The following is a 15,967-nucleotide window of genomic DNA, read 5'->3' on the forward strand; positions in this document are numbered from 1 at the left end:
AGAAAATTATATTTTGCTTTGTTGATTACTGGTGTAGGTATTTGAATTAATTGTGGGATTGTTTAATATGTCGAGTTACTCATTCAATGTTTACTTAGAGCTGAGGGTTTTGTTGTTGCGAAATTATGTTGTGATGTCTTTTAGTCCATAGCATCTTACTTGTATTGTTTCGTTATTAGATATTTAGACAGTCATACTACGATAGAGGCATTGATATACCACTTATTGTGCGAATACCTCGACACCCTCCAGCGACTGAATAGCATTTGATTAATGTATTTGAAGTACAATTCTCAATCACCCTTCGAACTAACTCTGTTGCAGTGCGTGATGAATTCCCCAAAAAGCATATAAAAAAGATTAATGCACGCTGCTTCTTTTCGTTACCAAAGCATTTCTTGTATAAAATGTTCTCGAAATCCTTAGTCTTTCCAATGTACCTTTGGGCATCGTCGAAAAACAAATCGTCCATCATGTCATTAATGGGCCAGCTCTTTGCTCCAGTTAAGTGGCACATACTATAATGCTCCTTAGGCCTAACATCTACCAACGATATGACGTACTCTTCACCATTTTGATTCAATATAGGACCTTTGTTGCCAAAGCATACCTTTACCAACCTAGGACCACAATTAGTGACGCTGGCCATGTAAATGTTCAAGAATGATTGGTTACTGATTGCAACATCGTCCTCTATGGTATTCATAACAGAACATTGAGATGGCAATAACTGTTAAATTTATGTATGATGAATATGTTCCTTACCTCAAGTTTTATTACTGCATTATCACCACAAGCTATGGTATTATTTTAACATAACATAAAAACTACCTTTACATGATGAGCTCTTCTTTACTTGGATGCACCTAAACGGTCTAGTTACATTGATAGTATCGTAAAGTAACATGTAACCAGGTGATAATACCGCATTATCAATACCGGCAGCAAGTTTAATAACTTCGTTGGCCTATAAAATAGATACTTATACTGATGTAACTTACTTGGAGACATCCAAATATACCAGGTATGGTGCCTAGAACACCGGCAAAGCTACATGCTCCCCTGACCGATGTGATTAAAGGATTTTCTATTGGACAGATGCACTTATAACACGGAGTAACTTCCACATTCTTAGAACGGTTAAACACCATTAGTTGCCCTTGTGTCCCTATAGAGCTAGCGATTACTAAGGTCTTATTATACTTCACACAAGCATCATTGATTAGATATCTGCTTTGGGGGTTGTCTGTGGCATCCACTATTATATCATATAAAGGAAGTATTTCATCAGCTTCCGATACACCGAAAAAACGCTGATATGCGATGTATTTGCCCTGTACGCTATCACAAACATTATGCAAACATACTTTAGAATTGATTTTTAACATGCGATTTGTAGCAGACAGAGCTTTGTTCATCCCTCGACTCTCCTCATCATGTATTATTTGTCTATAGCCACTAGTCAATACCAAAAATTACAATACCTATGGAGATTAGAAACTTCTACGACGTCGCCGTCCATAACACCGATGATACCTTTTCAGTTTCAATTCCTATGTAATGTACACATACCGATTCCACCCGCTGCAAGATATAACAGCAATGGTGAGCCCAGACCCCCTGCACCAATGACAAGCACGGCACATGTACTAACAGCATCAACAATATGTGCAGCGTTCTTTTCTGCGTCACACTTTTGCAGAGCTATATATTGAGCACCTAGTCGTTCAGCTTCATCTATACTAAGAGCGGTGCAGAAGGGAATATCATTAGCATTACACGTCCTTGAAGATTTATTGTCGGGATAGCTCCTTACAGCCCATGGAACACGCGTAGCCAGTAGGTCGTTGCTATATGATTGTTTTGTATTTCTAACAGAACCTGTGAAACAGCCGTTTACAGGAGTAGCACTACTATTGATACTACTTGCTCGTTTGATGCAATATTCAACCGTGGATCCATCTTCACCAACAGTGTGAGTCATTGTATCAATGACGTTATTAGAGTGCGAATAAGACAGTTTATACTTCGTTACAAGTATATATATATACTAATGTCAATGGACCACGATGTTGTTGAAATATATAACAAAACACACTGTACGCAAATCGAGCTGCAATATATTATGAATGAGTGTACTCTTTATTATAACGGTGTTAAGACATAATATTATAAGTTATGTACCGGGGAAATTTAGGTAGCCTTACACCAATATACTGAACTATCCGTAATTACCGTAATATTCCACACATGGACAATGCAAGTAAAATAAATAGTAATGGTGGATTAAGAATCAACATTTTGGTGTACGAAGTGTGGTATATATAATATATCTTCATGTTGGTACACGACTGTGATATAAATAACACAAGTTTGCACAAAAAGTATATGAATAATACAATAAACAGTATGACACCAATTAAATTCACCAACGATATATATACACATAACGTTTATTACAAGAGAATAGTCACATTTCTAGGGTGATGTCGTTTTGTGGTTTCCTAATTTTTCGCATTAATATTAGTATTCTCGATAGGGGAAAATAACTAGTTATTTACGTTTTATTCTTTGCGACATTCTAGTTGTGTGATTAACGTTACGGAGGTATAGTGTGTATGGCGGTGTATGATTTTTGTGTTGTGTGTATGGTTAAATGACACAAACTTCACTATTGTGTGATTAACTCTGCAGTCATATACCAAATACAATAAGTTCAATAACATAATTTGAACCGGGAATTTCTAGTTAATGGTTTTGTAGACAGTGATGGCTACCGTGGGAAAGCGCCGCTTGATTAACACTAGCAGGCGTCGGCTATGTGTAGACTCGGATGACGAAATGCAGGTTGACAAATGTCCTCCAGCATCGGCATCGGCCACAACAACGGATGGACTTGATTCTGATGAGCCATATGTGAAACGACATGCCAAAACACCTAAATGGGCCAATCGCAAATCAAAATCAATAACTACGCAGTTTTTGGATAACTTTTTAGTGGATTTTACACCAGATGAACTTGCTGCTAAGCGGACGGTTGAGGTCATATATGGCAGTAGCGGCTCCTTTTCATATACTTTCAAGAGTTTACAGGAATCATTGTTTTCATCTAGAGGTGAAAATGATCTTATTTTAAAATTTTTAAAGGCATTATCTGCCGTCGCTGATGAGTACTTCCTGTTGGATGTCTTGTCCACTGGTGAAAAAGTTGAAACATTGTCAACAGCACCAAATAAATCTCCTATTGTGACATCCACAATTACCAACTACGGTTTGCTTTTGAAAGGTGTTGTCAGGAGATTGGAAAGCGTTATTAAAATAGATTTAAATGCATCCGGATGGCATAAAATTGATTCAATGGTAAAGTGCTTCTTACTTGATGGCCTTCTTCCTGAATTGCGATCGTTGATACTGTCGTATTTCGACGAGACTAATGCGGGAATAGATGAAGTGTTATATTCCTTGCGTCGTGTCAATGAGCTTGCGATAACACTGGATTTAGCATATGAAAATGTAGACGAAGGGATGGAACCCGCCGGTAGTGGTAAGCTAAATGCCGAACTGTGTATCGGGTTAACCAATCGCATTACTGAGTTTATCACATATTTACGTGATGCACGCAAGATTATTGCAATGGCGGTAATCAACCGTCCAGAATCTGAAGGTTTGGAATCACTTATTAAAGTGATTGAAATCCAGTTGGGTATAAAACAGAACTTATCCGCCGTTGATGCAGTTAGCTTACATACTAAAGTGGAAACTATCAGGCTTATTTTGAGTAGTGAAAATTCAAAATTCTTCGGAGACAGCGACCTCTCGTTGGACAGTGCCTTTATTAGGCAAAAATTCGAGAATATATGTTTGGCTTTTGAGGAACAAAAGAGAAAGCAGCAGGAGGAGCAAGCTGAGTTGATGAAACGCTGCAAGTTGAAACGCGATGCGATTAGGTACATTCTAGCACGTGTTTCTGAGGTAGAGAACCCCAATACGTCCCTTGGTATAAAGCACCCGGGGTATATAGTAGGAATACCTCCTACAAAATGCAACAATGAAACATTGAGAAAATGTGGGCGGAAGCTTAAGACGCTACTGCATCCGGATACTGAACATGATTTGGAGTGGAAGGAACGTGCAGAACATGCCTTCAAGGAGGCTTCTTTAGCACTGGAAAAATGTGCGAACTACTACACTTCAATACATACATCATCATTGAAAATGCCAATTCAACCACCCTTTGCTGCATTTATTGGATTGACCCCTGGTAGCGAACCCAGTGGGCAACCTAATCCGGAATCCAATTTATCAGATACGGACAATATATTGACACAGCCAACGCTGTTGCTGTTACCAGTGTTTGCGTTAAACTGTATGGATAGGAAGGTTGGATCCTTGAGTATAGTAATGGACCCTTCAACATTTACTTTATCTGGTTTTTCCAAACTTGGTAAGAACAAGCGTATGATAGTATACCTGCATCGTCCAACCCATGGTGATGAACCATCCTCTTTTAAAGTAGATCGTTCCTGTGTATCCGAAGTGAAACGCATTTCTTTACCGGAAGCTGTCCATGGGAAACACCTCACTGCCCGGGTTGATGCTGTACAACCAATAATCTTTGGCAATGCCTGGAGATACTTTGTGGGTGTACAGTTGGTTGGCGATATAGGTGCTTCACCCGTCGTATGGAAAAGTATATATGTTGAACTTGCCACAAAAGGACGCACTGTAGCCCAGGTCGGTACTTTGTTGTCAACTTTTACCGGAGCATCATTCATTGACCAAGATATTTTACAGTCACATATAGCACGTTGCCGTGACGGATCCAAGGTAGACGGCGAGTCGTTCCTACAGGATTGCGCCCGTGCGGCACAGCGTTGGGCAGATGAACAGTAATTCATCATTGGGTCATTTATTTCATTAACATAACGCTTATTTCACGAATTAATAGTGTACTAATTCGACACGCAGTTTTAAAGAGCTGTTTGTTGGCTACAATTTTAAAACATTATTTTGCACTATAAATATATCGTGATAGATTCCTACATTATACTCACTGATATTACTTAATATCTTTATAAGTTGCGTTCTAATGTGTTATTTCGGGCTTAGAATGATACTATGACCACATAGTAATAGGGCGCATGAGTTTGATGCAAATATTATCATTAGAGTTCCTAGCTTGGTATATCATGGCGTCGTACTCCGTGATAAATTTAACGATATAAAAGAAAACAATGATCAATGAGCTACATACAGTCCCAGTTATGTGAAATAACATTAAATATCTATACAAATCACTTGGATTCAAGGTATCAAACAGTGGTTCATCATTCTTGGGAAGACGCCCAAGACACCCAAGTAGCTGACCCGAATGCCAATTTACGTCTAGTACGCTATGTATTATCATATATACACTTACCTTTGCCATCAAACACTAGTGAAAGTGCTTTGCATACTGCGATGTCCTCCACAGTACAAGATTCGTCATCATCGGATAACGCAAGTAATATCAGGCGTTTCTTTGTTAGATATCCCGGATTATTGCATTCTCTAATCTCCTTTTTAGTTGTAATTTGGAAGTTTAGTTTACATCCAGCATAATTGTAGTGTATTATTCTACAATTCTTAACAGCATTAACAGCTGATTCGTTAAAACGGTTCCCACACCAATGCCTCGGACTAACGATTGTCCATATCAAGCAACACAATTGAAGCATCGTTAAAGAAAACATGAGGACACCTGCGATAGACGGTAACCATTTAAGGGTAAACCCCAATGTTTTAAAAAGTCTTCTAGATGAACTGCACTCATCTATGGAATAATTTGAAAATAGGTTACAGAGTCGCCCAAGTAGAATAGTAATTAGCAGCAAGGTACCTTCATTTGCTTGTTAAGGGTACTTATAGGACATACCAATTATTACCATTTCCACAAGTATTACAGACACAATGTTCTTCGTACTCCTTGCGGAGCAGCTGTAATTTACAAAGAAACTGTATTTAGAAATGAGATAATGTAGAATGAAGGTGAGTATGAGCCCTAATATGAATCATTGTCATTAAATAGTACTTACCGACAACGAGAATACAACTGACACTGTTGTAGTAGAAACTGGCTCGCCAGAGATATCTTCGACGAGCCCATTTTATTCTAAAATCTGACCATACAAACAAACAGCGTCTTAGTAGTGTAACCATTATGCATTATTTCATATATCTATCCATCGTTTCTTTAGCATAAGGAAACGATTCATGAGCCACTTCTAAGTGACTTTTGACACAAGCGGCACTTTTAGATACCGTTAAAGTGTACAGGATAGCCTGTATTGATGGTAATGGGTTGTATATCAATATTATAGCTCAGTTAAGCCAAATAAATCTATACTTTTGCATCATAAAACTAGTATTCAAAATGCAAAACAACAACGTTTGTAGTCAAACAGATCTACAATATAGTGAATAGTGATATATCGATAAAAACATTTGAATAACGTTGATAAACAGCCAACCACGCTGTTTATGTAGGCAGAAAGCGCCCAGTACGACAATCATATGATGTGCGATGTTCCATATCTTCCATAACCATGAGGAGGCATATACTAATAAGCTAGGATGCACCTCCAGTTTGTTGTACCATGGCATCTATGATATCTCCATGTTCAATACCAAGCTCCTCCGGAGTAGAATCACCTTTAATCCTATCACCGTCGAATAGGAATCTGACTGAATAAAACGTGATAGATGAATCATTACAGTGAGATACCAAACAAACAGTAAAACTGAAATAGCTCCACTACTATACGCAACAGTTGAACATGATAGCAGACTTACCAGCATCAGGCGATTGTCCTAGTCTAACGCAGTAGGTTGACATCAATTTTTCCAATTTTGCCTTTTTCTTAATCTTGAAATATACCTCAGATCCATCCTGGAGATATATAAAACAAGACATGGTAATATTAAAACTCTAGTGCTGCACTAATACTTACCGGTGACCGTACTTTTATTTGTATATGCTCTGAATTCGGTGTTTCAGAAGTAGTTGCCATTGTTTGTAATGTTTATGTCCCGTAATATGTATAGACAAATGAAGTCCCAATATTACACCGAAGTTAAATCAATAAAGTCTGTTATTAACACACATCAGTACCATATATGGGTAAATGTATAATACGTATTGCTATCGACGCGCTTTTCGCTTGATGTAGATGTGTCAGTGTAGGGTAGAGGTAATTATACTAGCGTTCACTAACGTATTTATATACTAAAAATATCTTAAGCACATAATTGTTTCATGCGCGTATACAATGAATTAAGCCGTGAATCTCGGTACCGTCGGATGTCTTCAGGTACCGCGCTGTCTGCATTCTTCAAGACACTACCTATTCGATTTTGCAAAAAGCGAGCCACACTTGATTCTCGAAATGTTAAATGGTCCAATATAGATGCCATCATGTCTATGAACAGTAAAACAAAATAGTAGGAGATAGCATTAAGCTCCTTTTTGCATGCTCGGTTTAGGTATTTATTTAAAAGCCGTTGTAGTTTTAAGTTGCCGTCAACTGTTATATCCCTTAGTTTATCAGGACAAATTCTATAATTGCCTAAGGCAGCTTCAATATCATCACGAAAATCCTGTGTGATTGAACTACACAGCAGTGCAACTATTGTTGCTAACACTTTTTTAACATGTTTAGTAGAAGTGACAGCTTCCAGGAACAAACGAACAAGTCCACGTATCCGTGAAGTTGTTAATTCGGATCCATAACCTAGAATAAATTCGTCTTTAGGAACTAAGCTATCGGGGTTCTTGCTTGCAGTGGTTCTATCTTCCATTGAACAGTTGCAGTGAGTGCCGCGTCCTTCGTGTAGTGGTGGACATCTCATACAATGTGAGAATGATTCAATGACAACAGAAAATAGTAAACCTTTGAGTGATGAAGCAAGTTTGGCAAGAAATATTTCGGTATCATTACGAGCAAGTGTTTTTAATACCTGCTCCGCAAGTCTTTGTGTATTAGCATCCCTAGATATGACATTCGAGAACAAAAAACCCTGTAAAGGCTCAGGATTAGTAAGCCTGTTGATGACTATCATGTTACATATTTCCAGACTCATCACCAAATTAGCATTGTTTATTGAGCAGGATGCGATAATGATCTTTTCAACAAAAGCGTCAATAAAAATGCTCAGGCAAGCATCTATTTCATTACTACATTTGTTTATATCGGCCTTATCATGATCTCCAATGTCCAGATCCGTGCCTTTAACTAGCCTGGTGTATACATTCAGTAGCTGGTACAGTACCATCATTATACTGGTAACCATGGACGATTGATCAAACATCCGCAATAAAGAGCGTATTCCTTTGATGCTGAGGGAAAGTACATTCTTTATATTAATAAGCATCCGAGCCACTGATTGGACCAACATCCCAGCAACGTTATAGAGTCCTGCATCATAGAATGTATCCGATAAAGTAAGAAGCAAATCAAATAGATCCTGTGTTATAGAGCTATTCTCATGGAATATATCTGATAAATTCGCAAACTCAGCAATACACCCTAGTTTCCATGCACTTCGCAATAATACATTGTAAGACATTAGGTTAACAACATCCGCGGGATTCCTTGATTCCGAAGAAACTAAATGACGCAATTGATCGAGGTATTCATACGACTCCCGAAATATAGACTCTATTTGTTGGGAGCACTTACCCAGTTTGACCAGTAGTTGTATTGCAGCCCTTGTAAGTGCAGGTGAGTCGAATGAAACCAACATGAGTGCATCTGCCTCAACCCTGCGCGGAATAGTCGTTTGCGCAGCTGCTATAGAAACTAAGTTGCATATCAATACAATGAGATCGATCCTTGAAGAATCAATGTGCTCATCAACATCACAGCTCAAATAAGGTAAAAAGTAAGTAACGTGTGATGCAAATGCCTTTGGATCCGTTTGACCAAACAGCTGTAGAACACATAAAATTTCAGCAAGAACATGTACCGATGCACCTTCATTCCTGCGTAGTAGGAACAAATTCATTAATACAGACATCCATTTCTCAATGGCGCATTTCGCCTGCGTATCAGCAAGTGTTTGCAAACCCTCTTTTGATATTGCATCGGTACAAGCTTCTATCGACTTATAATTGCTTTTGAAATGCAATAATAACTTTTCTATAAAGTTATCGTGTGCCTTGGACAAACTGATTTTGTACAGCACGATCTTTATATAACGTTCCGCTATCTCAATGGCACCCACGGACATGCTACCCGTTTCATTTATAAATGGATGCTCCTTGGAAAATATGCTATAGCTCAAGATATTCAACAGAGCATCTCTTACTTGTGGGTGTTCCTTTTCCAAATCGCAGCTCCTTTCAGCAACTGCAGATACAGCTGCCATTGAACTCATATCAATGCCACGGCGACGTATGTAATTCAGAATTGCCTTAATCGATTCTAGACGAACTTTCCAGTTAACATCCCTAAGTGATAGGAATACCTTCGACAAGAGCTGATCCCCGCCAATGTCCTCTGGTGTAAAGCTATTGAATACATCAGCTAATAACCTTGCCGCTGAAAGGCGAACGATATAACATTGATCTCCCATACACGCTATCAATAATCTCCTGACAACCCGATAGCTCATATAATCGTTATGCCTTTTGACGGTTGAACGTATAAAAGCACTCGCGGAAGTAAGTTGACAATAGTCATTAGATGTATATATAACGTTAGACATGAGCTTCCATATGGCCAAAAATGTATCATAATAAATATGATACAGTACTAAATGAAAGCATGATGCACTAACGTGATTATCTTGTTGATGGATTAGCCTATTTATAGGCAGCAGCATATATTGGGAAATATCTGGATCTATCCTGTCGTCATTGTTACGCCCCAACGTAGCCATAAACAACCGCCACGTAATCCTTCCGTAATGCATCATTATATCATCCGAGATAACATCGGGATTATAACACCAAGACATGCTAGTATCGTTACTCTGTGGAGAGTCGTCAACAAGGTCATCCACATCGTCCATATCACCCAAGGCACTATCCGTACAACTCATCTCCTTTAGACCCAAATCTCGTGATTTGTTCTTCGGAAACCTAAGGGATAATGGTATAGCTGCGTCAGCGCCCTTACATGCCTTCTTAGATGCGTTGTATTTAGTACCTTTTGATTTTATGTACTTTTTGGCATTGGAAAACACACTCTCCGATATTTCGTCCGCGTTCATATGTCTCTTTTTATGCACCGTTCTCATGCTGTAGCCCGTAAATCGAAGATTAGCCACGTGCTTCAACGTGAGGAGTAATACCAAGTCACGGATATTAGCATTATGTAACAAATCAGATCCTAGATGAACCATGTATTGCCTTGCAGCCTGGCGTATGGAATCACTGTCAATACGTCCCTTGGGAGGTGTAAACTCACCATCCATGCAACCTTCCATGGAACTGATGTCAAAAATTCCAATGTTGAACATGCCATCGTTATTCATCTTGAAGCAATTTATATACTCTTGGAGGTACCCACATTCGGTATATACCACATTATAAACATCGAAGATAGTAGTAGCAACGGTTTGTATAATCTTTAAACAACGACGCTTGACCGTGATGCTCCATTCGGCGTCACCCATGTACTGCATTAATAGTTGAACAATGAACCTTAAACAAACATGAGCTGTGATATTATTGACAGCATCCATAAACGCATTCACAAGTGACCTCGTGAATCCAAAATTATGTGATATTGATACCGACAAAACAGAGTGTATTGCCGTGCGGCATTCATGAAACGGGTTTTTGACACTATAATTCGACAACATCTGCTCGAAAATACATAATAACAAAGATGATACAGGCCATGTTAGCAATGCGTCGGCATTTATTCTTTTAATCACCATGGCAATTATGGAGTTATATTCTTCCATGGTATGACATCTGTAGACAGAAGCTGATAAGCACCTGCTTATAGAGATCCCAATATCCTCTAGGTGACCACGTATCCTAAACGCTAAACCTATAGCAGCATCCACCAAACTCAATACTTCATCCAAAGAAAACTCCTTGCTTATCAGTATGGATATCTCATCAAGTAGCATTTTGAGCACACTAACGTCAGCATGGCAAGTAGTATCTGAAACGGCTTTGAGTAACCTGGTAGTTAACTGAAGGAATAACTCCCGTTTATGATTTAGATCGCACTTTTTTAAATATAAGGTTAGAACGAAACCTAGATGCATATCCGGTTCATCCATGGACTCACGATACATCAACATGGTATCCAAGATTACATCCGTGATATTACCAAACTGTTCTACGCAAAGTTTGTCTAACAGTTGCTCCGGACGTTGCCTATTGCACCTGTATGCCTCTACATTAGATATCACATTTACAATGTCTGGATTAAAAACTGTTGGTAAAGCATCTTTCATAGGCCCAACCGGCAGCGAACGCTCCTGGGCATCAACCGTCACAACACGTGCCTTCTTTAAAGCATATGATTTTACACTAATACCCGGTTCGAGTTCTACGTCTGTTGTCTGTTCACCTGGATCCGCAATATCAGGCGCAATGTCGATATAAACATCATTATCCACTGCATTAGTTCCCAGTGTTCCAACGTCTTTAGTGGCACATATAACCTTTTGTTCAGTTATTGAAGTGCCTTGGGCCTCATTGCAACAGTCATCCGGGGTGGGTACTTGGCCATATTCGGGACCATCTCCTGCATCTTCAGGTGACCCATGTATTGGGTAACTAGTTATCCTTTTATCAACGCCAATGCAAGAAGTTTCCAAATCATCTGGTTCGGTATAACAAGTTTCGCCTAATGAATCGGTAGAACCAGGGTCGACAGCCTGCCCATCAAAAGCAACTGTGAGGTTCAAAGCATCGCTAGGAGGTTCATCCGCTGTTAATGCCTCCGTTGTAGTTTCAGTACAATCGTTGGCACTTGAAGTCGTCTCCATATCGCCAGATTCATCCTGATCAATGCTAGCACTGTTTGTGTTATGGATTATGTAGTGCTCATCTCGTCCTTGTAGATCATTGGCACATAAGTTGTCTAGTTCCACTTTTTCGCCTGTTGTATTCATGAAAATGTCAGGTTGTATATCTTCTGTTTGCATGGCCTCGCTATTTAGGATGACATCAAGATGCTCGTTGTTGTCGCCAGGATTAACAACGCATTGATTTGTAGTTTTTTGCAAAGTATCTGACATACATGGTTCACATGCTTCATTGGTGCTGTAACATACTGGGAAACTAGTATCATGTTCAGCCATGGATGCAGTGGCAGGGGTACCATCCTCTGTTCTTTGCAGAATTGTTTCCGGGCTCAGTTCTTTAACCTCGGACGACAAATGTGGCACTAAGTTGGCTGTACTCTGTTCATCATTTTCTGGCGCTTTAGGACATATCACAGTATGGTCATACGACACAGATGGCGCACTTCTATCCGTTACTTCAGAGTCTTCTATGCTAGCATCGACAGATGACATCTCTGTATATGAAGTTCCAGGTACATCTAAAAAACCGGATTCCTCATGTTGAATACTCTCTTCAACGGTGCCTATAGAACCATCTTGTGCTTCAATGGATTCATGGCTAAGGTCATGCTCTTTAGATGACTGATCATCAATCAAGCCGTCATCATCATGCGATGCTATTTCTGGCTCATATAAGGCAGTATCACCTACTGTACCATCGTTGCTTTCGCCAACTGATATTGGATCTGGTTCAACCATTGGGCTTGTAGTTTGCTCGGAAATGGTATCAATACCTACAACTACGCAAGAAGCTATATTTGTATCGTCATTATCCGTAAGAACCACTTCGTTGTCGGCATTGGTGTGGTTATCTATAAGTTCAATTGATGTATCCTTAGTAACAGGTCCATAGGGGTCTATGACATCTTTGAAAAACAATGAATGGCTACTCTCAGGAGGATGGTTATCTCCTATTGCATCGTTAACAGCAATATCCTTATCAACTTCCACAGGTGGTCTGCATATAGCATCATCATGGAACTCTACCAATGATTCCCGGTCAGAGGTACTGTCTGCCCCTAAAACAGATGGAATAGCATCATTATCTACCGTAGTCGCACAATCCTGTTCCGTTTTGTTATAGTCGTTTAGAGTGCATTCAAGTTTGTCAATGATCCCGATTCCCATATTTGAATATCTATCAGCTTCGGCGTGTTGTTCGTTGAAGGGAGCACCATCTTCAAGTTGTATATGGTTTCCAAGGGCATCGGATGACGCAAAAGGCTGTGATTCATTTTCATCGGAGACATTTCTCATTGCGATATCCACTCGTTGACATTGAGTAGACTGATGTTCTAACGATACATTGTGCGCAGTTACATACGAAAGTTGGACGTCAGACCCCAGGCTATCCAAAAGTTGATCAACAGATAGTTCCTTAGGATGTACTGTATCACTTTCCTCAGGGTAGGTACATGTTGCACTATCAGGTATATTGCCTAGAATTAAGTCATTATTTAGGTGGTCTTGATGCTGGATTTCAGCTTGTATAGTGCCACCATTGTCCTCAGTTGCATCCGTAATGATGAGGATGGGCCTTACATACGATGGCGACTTCACATCTGGTGTGGAAACCTCATTAACGCTACGCCGTTTACGCTTATTATTAAATCGCTTGTGTTGTGTATGGGCCACCTTAGTAACAAGGTTAAAGTGTTTTTCCGGGACACATGCTTCCTTATCACTAAGTGAATCGTGGTTTGGATCTGATTGGTCCAGGCTACCGTCAAAGTATGTTGCACTGTCTTCTATAGGGTTTTCGTTAAACGTACTAAATAGATCACCTTGGTTGTCATATCTACCCAGGATACTATCCTGTTGATGGTCACATGGTAATACCGAATGGGAGGTATCCGTTAATGAAACTACGTTGTTTGTTTCCTGAGTACTAGACACCAATGTTATGTCATCGCATTGCTCGGGTTGTGTATCTGATACACATTCCAGCGTGGGATAGTCCTTTACAAAGCGATGTACAAATTCGTTACTGAAGACATCAAGCGGCTTCCTAGTAAGGGATTCCAAGTGATATGATGCGTAACGTTTGTTAGTGTTACTGACAACACATGACAAGGTAGCGCCATCTTCCTTCGGTACATGTTCATTCTGAGTACGTATAACAATTTCCTTTAGCCTATCGCGAGTGTGGAAGCGATTAATTAGGGTATGAGCAAATTCAATTTTACTACGTTGGTAGACATGGTCCAGTCCGTTCAGATCTATGCCATATAAACGAACGATGTTGCTTATAGAAGCATATGTATTATCTACGAGATGTGTATTGGCATTACTAGTTTCTAATGGAGTACTTCTGCCCACAACGGCATTGGACGTTACACTCGCGCATTTATCTGCACGATGTAAATTCATATCGGCAAGCAGTAGTCTACGATAACGCCATGATTAACGCATATATAATACCCGTTCATGGCTCCCATGTGTGTGATGATTGTAAAGTGAATTTTCTTTACCCGACAGGCAGCACAACTGAGCTGCACATCATTTACAATCATGAGCCACCGTACCAGAAGGCGCAGTCGCTCTCGAAGTCGAGATTCCCGTCACCGTAGCTACGGTAGAAGCTCATACAGTAGCTACGGAAGGAGTCGGTCCTTCTCTAAGCCCAGACGTGCCTCATCGCGCGACAGAAGGTCAATTTCTCGCAACGGCGGCCGAAATAGTGAACGTAATGGGAGTACGTCGTATTCTGGTACGTTTTTAAATTATAAATTTAGTGAAAATAACGCATCTTAGTGATGATCTATGTTATGGTACATATTAGTGTCCATACTGTTTAACATTGCTGTTTTTTTCTTCACATGTTTATTGTACTATTGGCACGTGTTGTATGTTAAATGTATCAGTAATGTTGTCATCTTTGTGTTGACTCTACAGCTCATATTGTTGTATCGATTATCCATATCATTTATTTTAGTAATTTGAGTGTAATTTACATTAGATTCATTTTTGTTACTTAATGTGCTGTAAAAATGATGCCCATACGTCACATAAGTGTTATGTTATGCGTAATATCTCACACGCCTACAGATAAAAAACACGCATCTGGAGATCGCAGTAAGGAACACAATGGAAGGAATAATGTAGCTCCCAAAGGTTCTTCGTGGCAGCATTCGCGAAAAACGACGATCTACAATGACCGTGAACCCATGTCTAGATATAACAATGCATATAGACGTCGTAGGATGCCGAGGCAGAGGGGTAGTTACACACCAAGATTGCTTTATGGAGCAAATAAATATGAATCTGAAGACTTTAGGTCACAGCGTTTGCAAAAGATGGAGCCCGGTCAACAAGAAGTACTTTCAGCAAGGTATGAACGCAAGGACATGATGCGCGAATTGTCTGAATTAACAGCTCAGTTAAACTCCCTAGTAGCTGAGTTGTCATCATTACCAAAAGATTCAGCTGAACGTGAAGAGATATCAAATAGAATCCAGAGAGTGAAGGATTTAATGAAGGAGGCGCAAAATAGAAAATCGGCGACTCCAGGTCAAAAGAAATTACTACTTAAAGAACTGCCAGAAGATGCTAATTTGCCTGGCAAGCTGGCTGCGTGGATTGCTAGTAATAGTGCCATTCTGCAGCCGAAACAAATCGCAATGCTGGGTCACACAGCAGAAGGTGCAGTCGTGGAATATAAGACAGCCGCTATCGCTGATACTGTAGGTTCCTATTTGTGTGAAATAGTATATATAGGTATACCGATCATGCCAGTTACATGGAATCACTGTATCCTGGGCTAACTCTGAGGGAGAATCACGTGAAGACGTACAAATGCGACCAGCAGCATCAAACGACGTTATTTCAGATGTAGACTATAATCTACTGTAGAACGTATAACATTATAAGCATTATGTTGTGCTGTAATGAACTAGTA

At 39.7% G+C, this 15,967-nt stretch overlaps 6 protein-coding genes across 6 annotated transcripts; 2 read left to right on the forward strand and 4 right to left on the reverse strand.

The window, feature by feature from the left end:
- Positions 1–54: 54 nt before the first annotated feature.
- BBOV_IV003870 (molybdenum cofactor synthesis protein 3 / molybdopterin synthase sulfurylase family protein) lies at positions 55–2,234 on the reverse strand. The gene is made up of 7 exons (XM_051767153.1): positions 1,573–2,234; positions 1,485–1,536; positions 1,368–1,449; positions 1,002–1,334; positions 832–967; positions 766–797; positions 55–730 (listed from the first exon to the last, which is right to left on the reverse strand). The coding sequence occupies exons 1-7, from the start codon at positions 1,982–1,984 to the stop codon at positions 197–199; spliced, it is 1,581 nt and encodes a 526-aa protein (XP_051623227.1). The 5' UTR covers positions 1,985–2,234; the 3' UTR covers positions 55–196.
- A 455-nt stretch (positions 2,235–2,689) lies between these two features.
- BBOV_IV003880 (uncharacterized protein) lies at positions 2,690–4,973 on the forward strand. Its single transcript, XM_001610267.2, has one exon. The coding sequence runs from the start codon at positions 2,770–2,772 to the stop codon at positions 4,891–4,893; it is 2,124 nt and encodes a 707-aa protein (XP_001610317.1). The 5' UTR covers positions 2,690–2,769; the 3' UTR covers positions 4,894–4,973.
- Positions 4,974–5,087: 114 nt separating this feature from the next.
- On the reverse strand, positions 5,088–6,216 carry BBOV_IV003890 (putative integral membrane protein). The gene is made up of 4 exons (XM_001610268.2): positions 6,075–6,216; positions 5,915–6,040; positions 5,420–5,878; positions 5,088–5,385 (listed from the first exon to the last, which is right to left on the reverse strand). The coding sequence occupies exons 1-4, from the start codon at positions 6,196–6,198 to the stop codon at positions 5,117–5,119; spliced, it is 978 nt and encodes a 325-aa protein (XP_001610318.2). The 5' UTR covers positions 6,199–6,216; the 3' UTR covers positions 5,088–5,116.
- Positions 6,217–6,512: 296 nt separating this feature from the next.
- On the reverse strand, positions 6,513–7,194 carry BBOV_IV003900 (Ubiquitin-like pmt3/smt3 family protein). Its single transcript, XM_001610269.2, has 3 exons — positions 6,990–7,194; positions 6,832–6,928; positions 6,513–6,723 (listed from the first exon to the last, which is right to left on the reverse strand). The coding sequence occupies exons 1-3, from the start codon at positions 7,047–7,049 to the stop codon at positions 6,608–6,610; spliced, it is 273 nt and encodes a 90-aa protein (XP_001610319.1). The 5' UTR covers positions 7,050–7,194; the 3' UTR covers positions 6,513–6,607.
- A 30-nt stretch (positions 7,195–7,224) lies between these two features.
- On the reverse strand, positions 7,225–14,531 carry BBOV_IV003910 (uncharacterized protein). The gene has a single exon (XM_001610270.2). The coding sequence runs from the start codon at positions 14,437–14,439 to the stop codon at positions 7,276–7,278; it is 7,164 nt and encodes a 2,387-aa protein (XP_001610320.1). The 5' UTR covers positions 14,440–14,531; the 3' UTR covers positions 7,225–7,275.
- A 36-nt stretch (positions 14,532–14,567) lies between these two features.
- BBOV_IV003920 (uncharacterized protein) lies at positions 14,568–15,927 on the forward strand. Its single transcript, XM_001610271.2, has 3 exons — positions 14,568–14,779; positions 15,118–15,752; positions 15,787–15,927. The coding sequence occupies exons 1-3, from the start codon at positions 14,581–14,583 to the stop codon at positions 15,919–15,921; spliced, it is 969 nt and encodes a 322-aa protein (XP_001610321.2). The 5' UTR covers positions 14,568–14,580; the 3' UTR covers positions 15,922–15,927.
- The last annotated feature ends 40 nt before the right edge of the window (positions 15,928–15,967 follow it).

Source organism: Babesia bovis (genome assembly GCF_000165395.2).
Source record: "Babesia bovis T2Bo chromosome 4 map unlocalized Chr4_1, whole genome shotgun sequence".
Classification (NCBI taxonomy): Eukaryota; Apicomplexa; class Aconoidasida; order Piroplasmida; family Babesiidae; genus Babesia; species Babesia bovis.